The sequence below is a fragment of the Primulina tabacum genome, chromosome 15, assembly GCF_025594145.1.
Source record: "Primulina tabacum isolate GXHZ01 chromosome 15, ASM2559414v2, whole genome shotgun sequence".
Lineage (NCBI taxonomy): Eukaryota > Viridiplantae > Streptophyta > Magnoliopsida > Lamiales > Gesneriaceae > Primulina > Primulina tabacum.
The window spans coordinates 37,885,565-37,906,842 of record NC_134564.1 but is presented as its reverse complement, the minus strand read 5'-3'; the positions used below and the strand labels follow the sequence as shown (position 1 = coordinate 37,906,842).

General features: G+C 36.3%; 3 protein-coding genes across 3 annotated transcripts; 1 reads left to right on the top strand and 2 right to left on the bottom strand.

Moving 5' to 3' along the window:
• Positions 1–4,409: 4,409 nt before the first annotated feature.
• Positions 4,410–6,230, bottom strand: LOC142527672 (uncharacterized). Its single transcript, XM_075632553.1, has one exon. It carries the CDS (start codon positions 6,059–6,061, stop codon positions 4,664–4,666), a length of 1,398 nt encoding a protein of 465 aa, XP_075488668.1. The 5' UTR covers positions 6,062–6,230; the 3' UTR covers positions 4,410–4,663.
• Positions 6,231–12,652: 6,422 nt separating this feature from the next.
• On the top strand, positions 12,653–17,989 carry LOC142527576 (homeobox-leucine zipper protein ATHB-14-like). Its single transcript, XM_075632420.1, is given in 19 exon segments — positions 12,653–13,203; positions 14,058–14,217; positions 14,300–14,409; positions 14,511–14,601; positions 14,699–14,794; positions 14,879–14,992; positions 15,090–15,173; positions 15,322–15,477; positions 15,557–15,631; positions 15,718–15,824; positions 15,903–16,092; positions 16,178–16,366; positions 16,461–16,541; positions 16,626–16,757; positions 16,834–16,902; positions 16,905–17,158; positions 17,264–17,375; positions 17,461–17,610; positions 17,696–17,989. Coding segments are annotated over 19 exon segments (2,538 nt in total). The 5' UTR covers positions 12,653–12,982; the 3' UTR covers positions 17,843–17,989.
• Positions 17,990–18,322: 333 nt separating this feature from the next.
• On the bottom strand, positions 18,323–21,209 carry LOC142526405 (DNA-damage-repair/toleration protein 111). Its single transcript, XM_075630772.1, is given in 3 exon segments — positions 18,323–18,935; positions 20,297–20,326; positions 20,328–21,209. Coding segments are annotated over 3 exon segments (1,116 nt in total). The 5' UTR covers positions 21,120–21,209; the 3' UTR covers positions 18,323–18,641.
• Between the last annotated feature and the right edge of the window lie 69 nt (positions 21,210–21,278).

Here is a 21,278-nt window from a genome sequence, read left to right as displayed (position 1 = left end):
GATTTCAGTAGTTTAAATAATTTTTGTTCAGATTTCAGCAACATTCTTTTTGTTATATGTTAATATTTTGTAAACTCTTGCAGTTTATTGTAAAGATAAATCATGGTAGGAGTTTATTTCTCAATTTTCAGTATTTTTTCTTTAGTTTTCTTCGTTTATGGTGTTGTAGTTGTTTAAAGATTATAACGGATGATCAAATTTAGTATTCATAATCGTTGTGTTTTTAGAAGTTAGATTTTTATTATTTTCACATAAATTGGTGCATTGCTAGGTACATACCACAACACAGAAATTGGCGCATTGCTAGGTACATACCATAACACAGGATAAAAATCTAACTTCTAAAAACACAACTATTGTAGATACTAAATTTGATCCTCAAAATCAGTAGAAAATGAGGTACATACCACCACACATGAGGGATGAGACCTTAGGGGGAGACTCCAACCATATCCATATGCTAATGGAGTGGGAAGTTCAATACAACTTGTCAAACAAGTGTACAGTATGACAAACTATTTGTACCAACTAGAGGTTTATGATGACATCACACATATGGATTATCAAAGAGTGGATGAGAGTTTCTCAGTCGGTAATGTCGGTTTCAATGCATGTTTCCAAACAAAGGTGGCACACTATTTCCATCATCCATTCCCAGCACGAAATTTCCCAATGATATATCCAGAAATAGTGTCAGAGAACTGTTCAAGAGCTATATGGGCCGGCCTTGAGCCGGATAGGTCGCCCAGAATTTCACAGACCTTATCTAGATTACGTGGATGTAAACAATATATATCCCAGAGGTTATAGATTGCATGACTTCAGCTTGTTCTCTGTGGAGGATAGTCAGTCTAGCATAGAGCACATTGCTAGATTCATTATCTAGTATGGAGAGTTGACCAACTTGGAGCATTTCAACAACTTAAAGTTGAGCTTCTTCCAAATTCCTTCGCATGGATTGAATTTGCATGGTATGTCTATATAGGATCGAGTGAAGTGTTTAGAGATTGGTTAAATAAACATTTAATACAATCTTTTCTCTTCTTGTTGATGTAGATGGGTTAGCAACTAAATGTAATATATTCTCGAGTATCTATGTCAATTGGTTAACAAGTAAGTGCGAAAAAAAACCAAATTGACATATTTGAACAAATCACAAACAGAGTTGTTTAGGTAAACTAAAAATGAAAATATACATATATGTTTCTGGATGTTCAGAGACTCAAGCTCCTACGTCACTCTTCTGGTTGGAAGACTCAAACTAGAAGACTTTCTATTATATAAGTAATTTGCAAGATCTCAGTTCAGTTTGGACTTAGACACTGTCAAACTGAAACTTCTAGTATATCTTTTCTGATAATAGACAGTTTGCAAGCTGCTATTCAAATGTGATGAATTACATGAATATTTAGCACTTGATGATCCTTAAAAGATTAGATACAAAGACTTTATATCGTGTGCTAAACTGATTGAGTTTTTGTTTGGATGAAGATTTCAGCACTTGATCTGTAAGGTCCAAAACGCGATAATACAATCCAACTGCATGCAAATCAAGAAAAACTATAAAATGCTTAATTAAATCGTTTCAATTGCATGAATTGAATGTGGTAAGCATGTTTACATGTTTAAAAATATGATTTTCTATTAGAATGCATAAAACTGTGTTTTAAAAGTTATTCGAGACGCGATCGAGGAACGGAGACCATGGATTGTAAATAAAAAATATTTTTTAATGATTATTTTTAATTATTTAATAAATTGTATATTTTATATGATATTTTTGAAAATGTTGTCTTTTGAGGTGTTTTTACGCGTCGAGTCGTATTTTAAACCGGTAATCGATTTTTGACAAAAATATAGACTTTTTGAAAACTCGATTAGTTTTTTCGAAAACTATCATAAACAAAATATTTTATTTACTATCTAATGGGCCCATTATACCTATGTTATTGAGCCTAAACCTTTGTCATGGTATTTTATATTAAAACTAGAGTTTGCAAACCCTAAAACTATATCATAATTCACGCCTCAAGCACCTAGAATCCTAGTTTTCTCTCCACCATCACACGGTCACACACACTAATTTCTAAGGCTCACGTGAATTGGAAGAATTGTCCCTCTCCGCCAACATTCTTTGCATCTCATATTATTTTTTGTGCGTGAAATATGCAAAAGCACGCTTTAATCTTCTTTCACTCATCATTAATACCATATTATGTGTATTTAAACATGATTGCATGAAAAAAAATGATACCCTTCCTTTTATTTTGGTTTTTATGGCAATACATGATCAAAACTTGAGTTTTCATACCTTTAAATTCATGTTTTTTGTTGCACAAAGGGCCTGTCATGATAGTGCTATGGGAAGAGACGTTTTTCAGCATGATTAATGGTCCACAGAGGCTTGGCTAAGGGGTGTAAAAGGATGGAAATAGGCTGCACGTTTTAGGTTCAAAACCAAGCTAGGGTTTTTGGTTTTAGGGTTCTTGAAGGGGCAGGCTATGGGCTACTATTGGGTCACGTCCAAGGGTCCTAATAGGGTCTAGTCGTGGTCCTAGATGGCTTGAGGGAAAGCTGGAGCAATGAGGAGGGCTTGATCGCTAGGCTTGGGGTCGCGCGGTTCTTGAAGGGCGCAGGTTGGAAGGCTGTGCTTGCATGAGCTATAGGGTTGGTCTAGGAAGGGTCTTAGGGGTTCGGTTAGGGTCCTAGAAGGGTCAGCTAGGGCCTGATTGGATCGTTCAAGGGCTAGGGTCGAAGGGGGTGCAAGGTTATTAAGCTAGGGTTTTCGAACTAGGGCAATGGAATTTCAGTAGGAGTCATAGGCTTTTCCAAGGGTTCTAAACGGCTTGATTTGGGTTTAAAAGTGGTTAGTTATGTGTTAATAAGCTATGGTTCAATTTTGGTAAAGTGTGGTTAAATTTCAAGTCGATTCAGGTTAAAACCGAGACATATGTTTGAGTTTTAAAACGAATTGGGAAATTAGTCGAGGAGCTTAATTTTACGCATAAAAAATGTTTATGAGTGTATTTTAAGGTGTTATGTAAAGTTTAGATGGATTTGGATCGTCGTTTTAAGGTCTAAGGGTAAATTGGGAAAGTTAGGGTTTCGGGACAAAATGATCATTTTGCACCTGAAAAATGTTATACGTCCTGACAATACCCTGGATGCTGAAATGAATGTTACAATGTTTATTTTAGAAGATTATAAAATTTTATGATGGAAAACGATAATGCTAAAAAACGTGTTGCATGCTTGGTTTGAAAAATGAGATTTATGCATGAAGTGATGGATATAATGAAAGGTTTCAATGCGGTGACTTGATTGTGACTAATATGAATACGAAATGATATGATGATATGTAAGGCTAAGACTCAGTTGACGGGGTGGGAGTGTCGATGATGTCACCGTTGCCTGGTACCATGGTTATACGTAAGATTGATCAACCGACCATAAGCTGAAATTAAAGTCATAATTAATTATCTGAATTCAATAAAAAGAAACACATACATATATGATGAAAGGAAAAGGATACGATGTAAGGAAAAATGTTTAAAGTTTATGCAAGTTCATGAAAAGCTATTTTAAAAATATTTTTCACTATTATATATGAATGTATATGTACTACTTGTTATAACGGTTAAGGTTTGCTGAGTCATTAGACTCACTAGGTGTGAATGATGCATATGAGAATAACTTTGATGATGATGGAGGACTTGATGGTTGAATTAGCTGGACTGATGGTGCACATAACCCGAGGACATTTGCTAGTTTTCCGCATTAGTATGATTTTATGACTTTTATGCTTTTTAGTGGTTTTGAGAGGGTTTAAGAGTTTTTGCTATATTGAAAAATGCTAGTTTTAGGTTTGATTCGACAGTTTACGATTTATCAAGGATAATTATATTTTGCACTGCTCGGAATAAGTATGTTCGGAACAAGAATCTGAGTTCAGAACTCACCAATGTTCGTCTCATTAGCAGAGAAACAGTACTTGCATTCAACATGATATGCATACCAAACAGTGCATACGTTTGTTTGATAATTTGGTGAGGGGATAGAGCAAAATTAATTAAACCTATAAAAATGGTAAGATTTCACTTCTAGTAATTGTCAACAGCTCTATTATTGGGCAGAGTCACGCAGATAGAGTAGCAAAAGCAAGATTACACACCAACAAGCAACTAAAACCTCTACTCTAGGGAAGAGTAGAAGAAGGAATGGGGAAACAAAAAGCAAAAAAAACACAACTTTACATTCATCGTATCACACGAGTTTCCAACCTCACCATAAATATGAGTTCATTTACTTTCACAAGTCTATATTCCCAATCAAACTTCGGAAAAGCATAACAAATAGATAGAACCAACACGTAATAGCGGAGATTGTACTTGTTATGGATGTAAGGAATTATCCATTAAATTTTTTTTTTCAGAAAAGAAAACTATTGCAACTTTTCGAATAACTTACGTTATGATTTTTTATGTATAAATTTACATGTGATAGGCTGACAGCCACAACACCCCAATTCAGTGGCCACCAAAAGGTTGAATAACCCTCTTAAGCCTAAAGAGAACGTCCAAAGAAAAAAAAAAAACAAACATACAAAGAACAGAGAACAATAAGTTGAAACCAGAAGTTCTGTGAGAAAAGGGATCCAAATATTCTAACCAGACCTATCGTCAAAAGACTTGATCATGGGCACCTCTCTGAACCCAGGAAGTGTTTTGCCAAATTTCAACACAAGAAACCATGATAAGGTAAGCAAGAGAGCAACTGGCCGACCTCCAATGAGTCCAATAAGAACAGTTAAACAGGGCACGAAGTTACTCCAACGCGTTCCAGATTTTGTTTCCTTGCTCCCCACTTCATTGTTTTTGGCTACTTCCTCATCAATCTCAGGCAAACCACCAACTGCATATATTGAATTCATGACATCTTCTTTGAATATTCCGTTTGAAGTAGATGACAATCTGGTAGTAGTCTCTGATTCCCATTCATCCTCGCATTCATCCATTCCTTGTTCTCCACAGACGGTAACTTTATCCTCTTGAACGATTTTTAGCCGTCTAAAGTTGTGATCTTTTCTTAAACTCCAAAATTTCTTTGGTACAATTAACTTCATCTTTGATTTTATTTTATCTTTCCGTAATTTTCTCCTCAGTTTTGCCACTCCAAAGAGACGCTTTTCTTTCCCAATCACCACCTCATTTGACTCAGTTTTCTGATTCCTAGATCTCCCTATAGAAAAGGAATCCTCCATTATTTCCTTCTCTGATTGTATTTCATCAATAAAAATAATAGGATACTGATTTGGTTTCTCAATTTCGATGATTTGAGTCTGATGCATAGAGTCACAACCATTCAGAGAAGGATCAAATTCCTCTTGCCGCACCTTCCACAAATCCTTGTATCTTAATTTCGGAACCTTTTGCATCACCGATATTAACCACCCTCTAGCCTTCGAACATGGCTTGAACAATTCACGCAGATGTTTCCCAGCACACTCCAGGAAACACAAGAATAAGGCAGACATGGTAATTCCTACTGTCAGTCTCTTTGCCCATAACGCCAAAACAGCCACCAAAAATATCTTTACTGCCACCAAGATAACTCCATTTGCTTCCACAACCTTTTCAACACCACACTTGCTCTCAGCTCCACCACCATCACGATCTCCAACGTCAATTTCATTCACACCCAAAGGTAAGTGCAAAAGCGAGGCGCTTCTTCGCAAGGGAGAAGAACAATTTAAAGGCAGTCCCGCGATTACCTGTGAATTACTACGAGAGGGCGACTGCGGAGGAGATGGGAAAAGAGTAGGCGATCCTGGCGCGATCACCGGATCATTCTGGGACGGTACAGATAAGGAAGTTTCACGCTTTTTCTTGGAATAATTTTTCAACTTTTCTCGATTCTTGATGAATAGATCGATTAGGGAAGTTGGAAAGCCCGTTTCTACCACAAGCGAAGAGCCATCGCGGCGCTTCTGAGAGTTGTGCAGATGATCGTTCAGCAATCGAGAAATTCTGGTGCTCTTCACCTTCTTCCATGGGAATGGCATGGTGAGAGTAGGAGATCCAAGATAGAACTCACATCAGCACTGAGATGATTCCATGTGAACAACAAGGGAAATTTCTGAGCAAAACCCCATCTGGAAGGGTTTGGAATATATTGAAGAAAAATATAGCAAATACTAAAAATTATTATTTTGCAAACAGATGAATTTATTTGTGGCAGAAATAAAAAAAAAAAAAATCCATTACCAATTCTTGTTAGTAAAATAATAATTTTTTGGACAAAAATATATCAACATTTTCACGTTTTATTTATAATAAATATCACTCCATTTTTGCTCTTTCGAGATAATAATATATTTATGACAATAAGGATCGCTTGGTTGTTACATCAAACAACAAAAAGAACAAAGGCGTGGCCTTCCTCTCCATGACTAATCATGATTTTTTTATTTTTTGTGTTATTTAAGAAAAACGAGACCAATTTGTCATATATTGTTAACGACGTTTCGTGGAATGTCCAAATCATTAGATATCAACAAAGACCTCGTACATATTTCTCTTTCTTTCTTTTCTTTTTGTTTTTTAATAATAATAATATATACTATGTTTCAAATAGATTGTAAATATAATAAGAAATAAGTAGTCCGACTTATGATGGATATTTAATTAATAATGATGTATTTGCATATTCCCCTTACTTATTATTGCATGGATTAAGTTTATTGTATTCCATGTGAAACCAGTAATGCAATAGAGAAAAAGTCGACATTTTTTTAAGTTCCTCGCTCCATATATTATCAGGACAAATATAGGAAAATCTGTGTATGTGAATAAATTTGGCTGCAAAGTTATGTAACATTAATTATAGGGAAAACGTGCAGGAGACGGTGCAGAACTTGGAGCGTATCCAAACCAATGGTACAAAAGAAACAAATGGAGAGATTATCAATTTCTGCAACTAGCTAGTAGTACACGTTGCTCCTCGTAACAGCGAGACTTCTGCTTCTTGGGAACGAGAATTCACTCTTCACAGTTACATTTTCGTGAAAATCACAAGGCTCTTCTTCATCTATCGTTCTCATTTTCCCTATCGTGATACTATAACTCCTATCCATCGGAAGATATCCTTTCGCCCTGTCCGTGTCACGCCACTTGCATTTCTTGGATATTGACCTATAAAGCTCATCTACATCTTTCTCCTTGCCTACGTCTTGTTTGGTCGAATTCGATCTGCCGAAGTTTTTGGGGAGGTGGGGTATATGAGTTGCAGCACCACCAACTTTTCCTTCAAAGTTAACCATGGTGTCAATGTACAAATCTCGGGCTTTGACCAAAAACCTCTTGGGTGCACCAACATAATGCCTCAATATGCTCTGTTTGTTTTCTATAATCTTCATTTTCCAATCACTAATGTGGGATGAAATCTTTTTTGTTATTGATTTAATATGGTTATCGATCCTGGGTGCTACTATATATAGAAATAAAAACCATATCCATTTTCATTCTTGGTCTTGGTTTATTTGGGTAATAACTAATAACAGTGGTGGAACGATAGTTCAAAGGTTCTCTGCTTTGGTGTTATAGCAAATGACAAGGGCCGAATCATAAAATTTCTTGGTGGTGGGGTTATAAAGGAGACTTTGTACATCAAGATGGACCAAACTTGAAGCAAGCAATTTCTTGAATTTTTTTTAAAAAAAAATTATATTGTGATCGTTCTACGTCTTAGGCTGCGTTTGGTTTGGAGAATAAAATAAATTAATGATTAGTAAGTAAATGATAAAGAAAATGATTGTTGTAGGAATGTAATATATGGTGTTATGTTTGGTATGATTTTTAAGTGTAGGATAATTTTGAATTTTTTGATGAAAGGACAAAATTGTCCTTTCTTCTTTTTTTTCTTCTTCCACTCCGGCGGCGGTCCGGCGACGGCGACGGCGACGGCGGATCTCCGGCGACGTTCGGTGGCGGCGGCGGTCCGACGGACGGTCGGCGGCGGCGACGACGGTCGGTGGTCGGTGGCGGCGGTCGTGACGGGGAAGTGGTGGTGAGTTTGAATATAGGAGAAGAGTAAAATTGAAAAATATGAAGGATTAAGAGTTGGATAAATAATCCTAGTGGGTGATGAGGTATTATTTTAACCCACCTAATATAACCTAATCATTCATAGGAGGTATTGACTTGGTTAAATAATCACGCGTACCAAACGAGGGATAAGGTGGGTTAAAATAAAATAAACCCACCTTATCCATCAAACCAAACACTCCCTTAGAGAACAGAAAAGACGCATATGACTATACTTGAAAACACACACAATTATCTTAAAAAACGCATACACACAAAATTTCAATGTTTATTCTGATACTAATTAAGCTAAATACGTTTCTGTTGAAGAAAGAGATTAGGATTAACAAAGTCGCGATAAACTAAACACAACTATAATTCAGAAAAATTATATTTATCTAGAACATATAACAAAGAAGTGTTAACTGTGTTGTATAATTTACTCATCGAGTAATCAACAGGTTTGTTTGGCACCCAGCAATTGAAACTTCGATACAAACAGCTTTCCACTCCACAAAAGGATTCTCGAAGGTAACAAGAGATAATACAATATATGTTTGATGAATTTTAGACAAAGGAAAATAACATCATCTGTTACTTCTTACTTCTTTATAATGCTTTATCTCGGTATGTCAATAATTACTTTTATTTCATGCACATGTTATGCATCAACAAGGAATCCAAAGAACATCAAGAATACAAATACACATCGTGAATTTTCCAATTTGATTCCCTAGGGGATAAGCTCGGCCCACTCTCGAAAGCCCAGAAAGGTATTCAGAAAGTCCCGAAGGTCATTGTCATGACAATGTCCGTCAGGAGGTCACCTCATTCACATGAAGCTGGTGGGAGATCGTCTAGGCCGACCTTCTAAACGCTGGTAATCTCTTCAATCAATAAGAGGTGGCCGACCTCCCATCACGAACCGAGCCGACCTCCCAGATTATGGTAACGTGTTGATCGAAAGTGTCTCGGCCGAGCTCTCACATGGTCCAGAATATTGACGGACACGTGCCTATGAGAACTTGTACTCATAAATATAGACTAATATACAATTCAAAAGGGGTTGGAGATGCCCTAACAGCTGCAGTAGCCCGGTCATCGTGGTAGAAAAACTCGAATCATAAACAAATACTAAAGTGAGATTATGTTCTTTAACTGTGCATCTATAATGTGTGTCTCAAAAAGAGAGAGAGAGAGAGGTGAAATGGAAGCAAAGGGCATGTAATTAGTTTTGGGGCCCTGCAGGAAAAGGAATATCGAGTTTGATCTTGCAAGTGGGATCGATCATAATTCATAGGCGACACCAATATATTCATTCCCATGCATATATAATCAATCAAATCATATATTATTATGTCAATATATACAGATTATTTGAATATCTATAAATATAGTTTAATTAATTTATGAGCTGCTTTCAAAATGCCTGTGTGGGGGTTCGGTACGTACGTAGAATATCCAAAAGTCAATTCCACTTTAGATTCTTTAATAATTTGTGCCAAGGGATATCAATCAAATATGAATTTTTTTTTATTTAATAAATAATAACTGGGGAGTGTGTATGATTATTATGTTGGTATATCATGGAATTAATAAAATAACGTGACAACGGAATATCATAAGTAATATCAATAATGAATAAGATAAATATGAATATTTATAGTGTTTCACTCTTAAATTGAGCTACGTCCACTCTAAACATTTCAATGAAATCACTTCTTTATTGATAACAAAGAAGACAAGAAAATTGTGAATATAAATATTTTCACGCATAACACTCTGATTTTAACATTCATTTTGTCTTCCACTAATCTTATTCTTTACAAGGATAAACACTCCTTAAAAAATATCACATTAAATCATTTATTTTACTTCTACATTTATGATTGTAGATGAGAAAATTCATGATTGTAGATGAGAAAATTCGGTGTTATGAAGTGATTTTAAAATGAAAAATGAATGAATATTTATAGATGAAGTTTAAGGAATAAAAAAATATAAAACATCATTATTTACGTAATCAAACCAACAATTTTCGACTAACTCTAACAAATATGTTAATTATTTATCATAGTGTGTTGTTGACTCCTAACTAATATTTCACCGCTGCGATGTACGAAGTGTTATTTTATAAAATTAATTATTAAAATTAGTAAATATTAGTGTTTGAATAATCATCTAAAATTATTGATATAATATATATTTATAATTTAAATATTATTATATCAAAATATTTATATCATTTGAGATAACTTTCAAGTGATGATAACGATATTTTCTTGTTAAATTGACTTATTATTTTGGTTAAGTGAAACTACTGTTAATAAAAAGAATAAAAAATTATTTTAAAAATCTTATTTTACTTTGTTTATCAAAATTTTAAAGAATAAATAAATATTTTTCAAAAATTCAAATTTTTATCATTTATTAGATGAATAAATTTTGATTAAAAATGTAATTATTTTTTGACATGTTAAAAATATTTATATTAAATTTCTGTTATGATATATATTTTAAAGTTCTATTAAGATACATAATAATAATAACAATATACGAACACTCTTTTAAAAAAGTTGAAAAACTTAATATTATATAAAAAAATATATTTTATTTAATACGATAGATAACAGTAAACATAAAAGCTATAAAAGTAACATAAAACTTAAAACCATAATCAAAATTAAATAGAACGATATAATATATAATCAATCCAGATACTTAAATGTAGTTTATAATTTCAAGGAACATCAAATTTAAATGTGATTTTTTTAAAATATTGAAAAGAATTCACATTTAATTACATATTTATTTCCTATTTGTTTCAAATATTAATGCGGTATGTGAATACATTAATAGTGATAAATTTTTCCTTTCATAATATATTATTTTTTTGTGAAAAATTTTCAGATACGACAAAAATTCTTTTTATATATATGTGTGTAAATCATATAAAATAAATAAAATATAAAAAATACTCTTAAATTAAAAAAATAAAATGTGTTGAAAAAATAATAATAACATTTTGATAATAGAAAAGACATTTTAAACTTGAATTTCTGTTGTTTCCATATGCTTGTAGACCGTATCAATGAATTAATTAGAGTTTAAGTATCAAACATATTTTTTAACTAATCACTTTTTTTAATATTTATTCTTATTGGAAATTGACTGTCTGGATGTAATCTAGAAATCAGACTGAATTATTCAAACAATTTATAATAACAACTAAATATATCATATAAATTAAACCATACCCCAAATTAAATGAATTGACATAATAAATGCAAAATTATAAAAATAATTTATGGTTTAAATAGAGTTCAACAGAAAATAAAAAAAACATAATTCATAAATTATATTTAAATTGATATAAATAAAAATCTCATAAAATTAAATGTTTATTAAACAAATATAAATAAAAATCTCATAAAATTAGAGAAGTCTTTATTAAACAAATATAAATAAAAATCTCATAAAATTAAATGTTTTCGATTATTTATTGCTGTACATCTATTTCGAAATTAATAACATATCTTTTTTTTAGAATTATCATTTCGAAGAAACTTAATGTTTTAAGTAAAAACTTAACTTTTTTATAGATATAAATATAGATATAGATACGATGATTCGAGTATTAACATATTATTGGGTCCAGCTTAAAATAAAATGACAGTAATAAAAAATGCAAGCATAATCTTGTAATTTGTGTAAAATATTTTATCGATTAGATTCTCAGCTTTCCATTAATATTTTATGTTTTATACAAAAATAAAAAATGCGCTTTGTTGATTGTTCGGTTTCCTCTTCATTTATTATTCTCTTCTCAGTCCGTAGTATATTTTTTGAGTATTCCGAGTACAGACTAAAATATAATGGTCTATACATATACATGCATGCGTATGTATACATGGAACTCGTGTACGTATATGTTTGTGTAATGTATGTATATAATATAACACAAATTTAAAAGAGAGGGAGAGAGGAGAAGAAGCCATTGCATCATTACACTTTGACAGAGAGAGAGAGAGATGTAGCTTTTCAAAATTTTTAAATATTTTGTCCATTGGGTGGGAGGAAGCTACAAAGCTTGTTTTTGGCTTAAAAATGCCTCTGCCAGTCTGATTCCAATAAAGGCAGCCCCTTCTGCCATCCATTTATTATTCTCAATATTTTCACTGTTTTGTGTATCTTTACACCCCCTCATGTGCCTGCAACTCTCCCTTTTCCCAATTTCTAATAAATGCGTGCTGTGTATTTGATGCCCGTAATCAGTTTGGAGACTGGATTGGATATAAAAAATGGATTATATTATATTAGCTACAGTTGAGTAGAGGGCCTAAAATATCACAGAAGATGGAACTTCCTAGCAAGATTATCATTTAATTATAATATATAATGTAATACATTTGCCTAACTTGTGACAAAATGCGTGGAACGATCTAGAAATGAAAGAAACCCGGTAATTAATTACCGGTAATCATCTTCTTTTTCCCTACATTATTTTCAAAATCTATCTCTATGTGTATGTGTATGTGTATGTGTATGTGTATGTGTGCATGTACAATAAAACTACAATCTCTCTCTCTTTCCCTCTCCACCTTTCACTTTCCCTGAAATCCTCGAGATTGGCGTCTTCGATAAAGACCCGGGGATCGCATTCAATCCTCTCCCCACTCCACAATTTCTCCAATATTTTCCTCCTCGCGAGAGGGACACACCAAGTTCGAAACAGCAACATCTTCATGAGCGAAAGAGGAGGCTCTCTGTGAGGGGAGAGCCTACCTGTCCATGTAACTTTCAAAGGCGCCATTTTTTCTCTCTCGGAATACAGTATTTGACAAGGGTTTTTCTCGCTTGAATTTTGTGGGTTTGCTACCTTTCTTCAACAGAACTTTTTTATGTACCGAGAGAGTAACGGTAGTTGCAGTAATAGCAAGCAACAGCAGATGGATTCTAGCAAGTATGTGCGGTACACACCGGAGCAAGTCGATGCTCTCGAAAGGGTTTACGCTGAGTGCCCGAAGCCTAGCTCTCTGCGAAGACAACAGCTGATTAGGGAATGCCCTATTTTATCTAACATTGAGCCGAAACAAATCAAAGTCTGGTTTCAGAACCGCAGGTATGAGTCTTGAGGATGTTGTGACTATTGAATAGACGGGTTTTGGTCCTTCTCTACGTTAAAGATAGAATTTTTAGAAACTTGGTGTTGTGAGTTTATCAGGAAATCAGGAAGTGTGCGGGGTTCTTGTTTTTGGATATATCTTTTATTTTTTTTAAAAAAATTACAAATGTTTTTGGATATATATACGTAGGTAGAATTTTTACGTATGCTTCATGTATATCAAGCACAATGATATTGTTACTGTTATTGTTATCGCTGTAAAGATTGAAATTCACGGCTTTCGACTTTCCGGCCTCATCTCTAAAAAATGTTCCGTACAAATTACGATAACTTGAAATTTATTTTTCCGAACTGCGTTGGTTTAACTTACTCGGTGTTTTTTTTTTTTAAGTTTCTTTACTGATTCTGCTTTATCTTTGGCATTCAAGGTAAGATGGCCTGTTTTTTCTTCGATCTGGTTTGGTTGCTTGGCTTCCTTTTAAATTTCACCAAGACTGAGAAACGTCACAGTGCGGAGTAACATGGAAATAATTTAAATGGTTTCGGGCTGGCTTTACTTTCAGTGTACAGGTTTTCCTACTTGGTCAAGTAGCTCATGCTTATTTATTATCTTCAAATTGACTTGCATCACTTGTGCCGTGTTTTCAATGTCTTGACATTTATATTCACTTAACCTGTTGAAACTTGCTTAGAGTGCTATTAGTTGGTACTGAAGGTACAGATCATTTAATTTTTTTGTAGCATTTTTATAGGATATTAATATTATCCGAGTTTAGGTCCAAGACTCTTGCTTTGTATTGGTATATGCATTCTTTTCTCACCGATCGGTAATACATTTGAGTAATATGTAGATGCCGCGAAAAACAGAGAAAGGAATCATCTCGCCTCCAGTCCGTTAATCGGAAACTGAGTGCCATGAACAAGTTGCTGATGGAAGAGAATGATCGCTTACAAAAGCAGGTCTCTCAACTGGTTTATGACAACGGTTATATGCGCCAGCAAATACACACAGTAAGTTAGCGGTATTGAGTTGCTCCCTTAAAAAAATTAATTTCGATGTATTGTTTTACTAGTTTTTATGTATCCTCGATAGGTGAGTACGACCACTGATACAAGCTGTGAGTCTGTGGTCATGAATGGTCAGCAGCAACAGCAAAACCCAGCACCTCGGCATCAACAGATAGATGTTAACACCCCAGCTGGGTAATTCACCAAAAAGAATCCTAATTATTGCCTTTGTTTTTGTTACTGTAGTGTAGAATGTTTTAGTGGATGCTTACATGCTTTCGTTTCGATGGAATCAGTCTGCTTGCGATAGCTGAGGAGGCCATGGCAGAGTTCCTTGGAAAGGCTACTGGAACTGCTGTCGACTGGGTCCAGATGATTGGGATGAAGGTGTGTTAATTATATTTATTTGCTTTTTTTTTTTAAATTTTAGGCTGTTTTAATACTCTGCTTGTTGTGTGGTAAGTTTTTTTTTTTATTTGTGTAGCCTGGTCCGGATTCTATTGGCATTGTTGCTGTGTCCCGCAACTGTAGTGGGGTAGCAGCACGAGCCTGTGGCCTTGTGAGTCTCGAGCCCACAAAGGTGATATTCATTTTGTTTAATGTTATTTTTTTATTTGAAATTTGATCTTCTTTTAAGTTTTGCTGTACATGCTATATTTTGCAGGTCGCTGAACTTCTCAAAGATCGCCTTACTTGGTATAGGGATTGCCGCTGTATTGATGTAGCAAGTGTGATTCCCACAGGAAATGGGGGGACTATAGAGCTCGTGTATATGCAGGTTAGTTGCCTAGAAATTCTCTTCTGACTCTACAAAGGACAAAAATTTATTATTTTGCTTTCAACTGGATGTAAATGGACCCTTTTTCCCCTTGAAGACTTATGCACCAACAACACTGGCATCGGCTCGTGACTTTTGGACATTGAGATACACTAAGAGTTTGGATGATGGCAGTCTTGTGGTGAGCTAAATCTTAGCATTATTTTCCAGTTTTCAAACTGCATTCTGATTCAATCAGTTGATTTCAGGCTATTCTGTATGGCTTTGTGAACTATATGTTGCATCTTTCTCGACATCCCTTTTTGTATCTAAAGTACTGATTCTTTCAGATTTGTGAGAGGTCATTTACATCTACCACTGGTGGACCGACTGGTCCTTCTGCTACTTGCTTTGTTAGAGGTGAATTGTTACCTAGTGGCTGCCTCATACGTCCTTGTGATGGTGGTGGCTGTATCATCCACATAGTTGATCATGTTGACTTGGATGTAAGGCGTTTCTTGTGGTTCTTTGTTGATTTACCTTATAAGTCATATACAATGCAATATGGCTTTTATTCTATCACAGATTTGGAGTGTTCCAGAAGTTATAAGGCCACTTTATGAATCATCTAAACTTCTTGCACAGAAGATGACTATGGCTGTGAGGACTCTCGCATGGACTGTTATGTGTTTACTTGAGCTCTTTTTGTGCCTATTTAACTTGCACACTCTGTATGTGTTGTTCAGGCCTTACGTCATGTTAGGCAAATTGCTCAAGAAACGAACGGAGAGATTCAATGTAATGGTGGTCGCCAACCTGCTGTTCTCAGAGCTTTAAGTCAGAAATTGTGTAGGTGAGAAACGGGACTCTTCAGTTGGTTCTGTGTTGTAAGATTAATTTTCCGAACTTTACTTTTTGTGAGTTACTTTAGGGGATTTAATGATGCTGTCAACGGCTTTGCTGATGATGGTTGGTCAATAGTGAGTACCGATGGAGTGGAAGATGTAACTATTGCCATCAACTCAACTCCAAACAAATTTCTTGGTTCCCAGTATAATACATTGTCTATGCTTCCCAGTTTTGGTGGAGTTCTCTGCGCTCGGGCATCAATGCTTCTCGAAGTTTGTTTTTTGCTCTTCGAAATAGAAACCTGTGTCCATGTGTTTTGATAAGCGTAAATCTCACTTGTATTTTGTCTGATGGCAGAGTGTGCCGCCTGCTTTACTTGTTCGTTTCCTCAGAGAGCACCGATCAGAATGGGCCGATCATGGTGTTGAAGTTTATTCTGCTGCTTCTCTTAAAGCCATTCCTTATGCAGTCCCTTTTGCAAGACCTGGTGGGTTTCCAAGCAGCCAAGTGATTTTACCACTTGCACAGACTGTTGAACATGAAGAGGTACCTTAGCTATCTGATGCACTTGTACACGTTTTTCCCAATGTTAAATTGATTTTGCTGTTATTTCTGTTGTGATTTGTTCCAATGGATTTAGTTTCTGGAGGTTGTTCGCTTGGAGGGACATGCCTTCTCTCCAGAGGACATTGCTTTGTCAAGGGATATGTACTTGTTACAGGTTCTGATTATTTACAGAAAGATTAAGAGGAATTAAATCCATCCTGTGGAATACGTGGACTTTATTTCTTCTATTTTGTCACAGTTATGCGATGGGATCGATGAAACATCTGGTGCATGTGCACAGCTTGTATTTGCACCTATCGATGAATCATTTGGTGATGATGCACATTTACTGCCTTCTGGTTTCCGAATTATACCATTGGATCCTAAATCAGTTGAGTGGAGTCTCGTTTATTGAGTCTTGAAATATCACGTGAAGTAATTGAAATAAATTTTCTTCTTTGATACAGGATGGGCATGGAACAACTCGAACGCTTGACTTGGCTTCTGCCCTTGAGGCAGGACATGGTGAGCTTGTTGTGCCGGTGAAGCTGACGTGAGCGGTCAAAATCTTAGGTCTGTTTTGACCATTGCATTCCAGTTCACTTTCGAAAGTCACTATCAGGACAGTGTAGCTGCTATGGCCCGTCAATATGTTCGTTGTATAGTGGGGTCGGTACAGAGAGTAGCCATGGCAATAGCCCCATCTCGGCTCTGCTCCCATTTGGTACCCAAGCCACTCCCTGGTTCACCTGAGGCAGTGACATTGGCGCGATGGATTTTCAGGAGCTATGGGTATGGTTTCTGTAATCTCTTTATTAGTGTCTTGTGATAATACCATAGTATTTCCTCTATTATCTAAGACTGCTAATTGCGTGGGTCCTTTTTTTTTGTTGGTAGGGTGCACACTGGTGCTGAACTCTTCCAGCCGGAATGCAGTTCTGGTGATTCTGTTCTTAAACAACTTTGGCACCACACCGACGCTATTATGTGCTGCTCTGTCAAAATGAATGTTAGTCATCTTCAATTTGTAGCATTAGCATGTCTGGTTTTGAGAGGTGCAACTGAGAGATGAATTGCAAATTTGAATTACACAGGCGTCAGCTGTATTTACATTTGCAAACCAGGCTGGTCTTGACATGCTGGAAACAACTTTGGTGGCACTTCAAGATATAATGCTTGATAAAATTCTAGATGAAGCTGGTCGAAAGATTCTCCTTTCTGAATTCTCCAAGATCATGCAGCAGGTGAAAATTTGAGAATCCCAGTACCGATGATATGGTCCGACTTTGAGGAAGGTTGCGTGTTTAATTGTTTGCTCGATGAATGCAGGGGTTTGCTTATTTGCCGGCGGGAGTGTGTGTTTCGAGCATGGGTAGGCCTGTTTCATACGAGCATGCGATCGTGTGGAAGGTGCTGAACGATGGGGATTCAAATCACTGCCTAGCTTTCATGTTTGTAAACTGGTCTTTTGTTTGAATCCCCATTAGCGGATGCACTTGGCTTAAGCGTTGAGTTATTATATGCACGCACCCTTCAGTTAATTTCTTTTGTCAAACTCTGTATCTGAGCTTTGTATCGTTCTCGACTTCCCAGGAAAGGTTGATCCATCTTCAAAAATTAAAATATTCTTCTCTGTCACGTTTTTTCAAATCTATTATCGGCGCTAGTGTACTTATTTATTATTTATTTATTGGGTCCTTATTTTTGGTTGGTGGGGTGCACACCGGTGCTGAACTCAAATGGCTTCATTTATGTTTTTTTATGTAACAATAGAAACAATTGTAATATTTACTTCTTTTCACATGGTTTGGGTTAATTCTGTCATCCGACTTTATTTTTCGAGAATTCCTCGCGACCTCTGTCAAGTTTTGTTCATCGATTTGTGGTAGGTTTATTATATCAATTATATTCAACCACATCGAAAAAGCTCCAAAACATTTTCTATTTGAGTAAAGATTAGAGAATTACCACACGGTTTTTGGGAATGATTTCGGTGAAGAATCGGGATTCCACAATAATCATATCACAAAGCAAACAAAACCCGAGTGAGCGAAGAACGAAATTAAAGAGCAAAGTTATGGAGAGAAGCACTTCCAACATGACCTTGACTCGGAAATCTTTTGAGATGTAGTCTGATCCACTACTAAAAATAAAAGGACTAAATTCGAAAATACATCCTAACCATCCGATAATTGTTCCAAAGAAACCAGCGCACAAGCTTCATTCCAGGGAGATGCGAGAGGGTAGAAGCATTCATAATCTTCCAGTGCAGAAACTAGAAACCAGGAATTTCTCCTGGTGCTGGAGCCAATTCATTTTTATCAAATCTTTCCTCGTCATAAAAAGTAGCACGAACAGTCCTACCTCCAAAAAACCGGCCTTCAAGTTCTATAAGTGCCTTAGTAGCTTGATCTGCTTTCTCAAACTGAATGAATATTCTGACAGCTTCCTCAGAGGGGAAGTTTGGTTCAGTAATCTCAAATATCAAAACACGAGTCACTATACCAAATTTAGCACACTCCTCTGCGACCTCTCCCTCTAAATCATCATCCACTTCACCGGGGCCAACCTTCACAATGGATTACAAAAAAAGTAGATCACAAATCTGAACTCAGATAGAACAGGGAACCAAAAGAAACACAAACAATATAAAAAGATAGTATTTAAACTCAGGCAGTGATCATGGTGTGACCCGAGCTTCAACTCTCTCTTAATCCTTCAAAATACATTCAAGTACTTAATAAACATTTCAATCCAAGGAAATATTTATATAGGAAGCTAAGGGACAAACAAGAAATTGCTTGGAACACTATCGCATCTCTCATCCGTATACCTTGTAACCACTCGCTCACATATCTCCGCTTGGGAGTCCGCAGCCTACGGCATGAATTCTTCTCGAGTGAACAATTCATATAATTTAGTCATCCATCATTTTCAGAGAAGCTTTTCTTTTCAGTCAAAAGTACAGCAAACGGCGGCAATTAAGTAATATATTTCATTTTTCCATGTTTCCACCAGCAAGATAAATAAGGTTTTCCGAAAGAACAATTTAGTTAGATTCAAAGTAAACATCATAGAAGGATAGGGCAGGGAAGGGGATAATCTGAATATTACAGGATAATCAAAGAATCTATATCACCAAAACTGTCTGTACACAGCAGCACAGCACAGCACAGCACTGCTATTCAACAAACATAAACAAGACCTTGGAACAAAAATTTACCAATGGCGTCTTAACACAGTCGAGAAGAGTTTAGATGTATTCATTCATGTGCATCCTTAGACATAACATAACAAGTGCTTGTGATGTCATATAAGTGTAAAAATCAATTGAATAAAGGTGATACGATGTTTAGGGTAAACCCAGAGAAATGAGACACTTCACACTGTTGGGAAGATTAATTTACAATCTCATTCAACGTCCACATATAATTGCTAACACCAGACCTTCCCTAAATATCCGAAAGATGAAAACATTAAGAATAAACCTTCTCCAAACCTCATTCCATTGGAGTCAAATGAGAGAGTTGCGACCAATTTGTTTTTATACGAAACAAAGTTTTTTCCGATCAATCATTAGAATCTATAGGTTGACAACCCAATCAGGATATGAAGTTTCAATACAAACCAATTACAGAATTTCTTACTCAGGCTAATATAGATAGCTACCCAATAAATAAAAGATTAAAAATTCAAGGAATATGACATCCGTTTCGGAAACACCTCCAAAAAAGCCAGTTCATCTCTACATTATATGTTCAACTAAGCTACACAAAAATTACTCTAAATTAGTAACTCAAAGAATAACAATTCAAGAAACCATCGTGTAGGCTTGACTCACATTCCCATGGCTATGGCCCTAAACTTCAAAAAAGCAAAACAAAACAGAGAACAACATCGGCAGACGAATAGATAATTCGAAATGCATACCATGTTTCTAAGGAGTACAACCCTCGTGGGAAGTCCCTTTGAAATTTACACTCATGACCTTCTTGCTGGACTCACTCGCATTCACAATCACACCAGCCCTCTTATCCGTCTTCTTTGCCACCAGCGGAGTCGTAATCCCTTGCTCTTGCTTACCCAAACCTTGCCCTTCCTTCCATCCCATCTTTGCCATCATCCTCTGGGCCGCCGTCATTTTACCTTCAGCTCCCAATCCCAACCCCCCGCTCTCCGACTTCCCGATGCTAAACCCTTCTGCCGTACTGTTTCCGGAAGCAGGTGGTGATGGCGATCTTGGCGCACCTCTAGCAGCGCCGCTCATCGCTGCCCTCCTCCGCCACGCCTCCTCTCCCGATATATTCAGATCACGCTCCCGATCGCGATCTCTTTCCCTCGTTTCTCTCTCTTCCATTTCCCTCTCTTTTAACTCTCTCTCCTCCAATTCTCTCCTAACATCGGCTTCAGCTTGCTTCCGCTTCCGCTCCCGCAGGTAGTCCTCGTAGTCGTTTGGCCGGGAAGGGTCGTATTCTTCCATGACGGAGCTGGTGAGCCCGACAAGGGCTGGCTGAAACCATGCCGTGCCGGGGTCGGTGACAGGCTGAGTTGCGGCGGCGGATCTAGCTACGTTGCTGGGGTGGGTTGGTTTGGGTTTCGGGGGTTGGGAACGGAGGATGGTCTGAGGAGTGGCGAAGGGTTTCCGGAGGGTGGGCGGTGCCATCTTAGCACTGCTGGACCAGACATTGGAGGTGGAGCTATCGTCGGAGGTAGAGGACGGCGGGGGGAGGTCGCCGTATAACCCGCCAAGCATTTTGTACAAGAACCCGAAGCGTATGGAGGAGTAGACCAGACCCAAGCCCAGACCTTGGCATAAAAAGAAGAAAATACAATGGATTGAAAAGAAAAAAATAAATAATGATTTATTTATTATGATTACTACTAATTAATATTAATTATCAAAATAATAACA

Excerpts from the sequence above, each read along its gene's own strand:
- LOC142527672 (XM_075632553.1), bottom strand. The coding sequence starts at position 6,061 with ATGCCATTCCCATGGAAGAAGGTGAAGAGCACCAGAATTTCTCGATTG.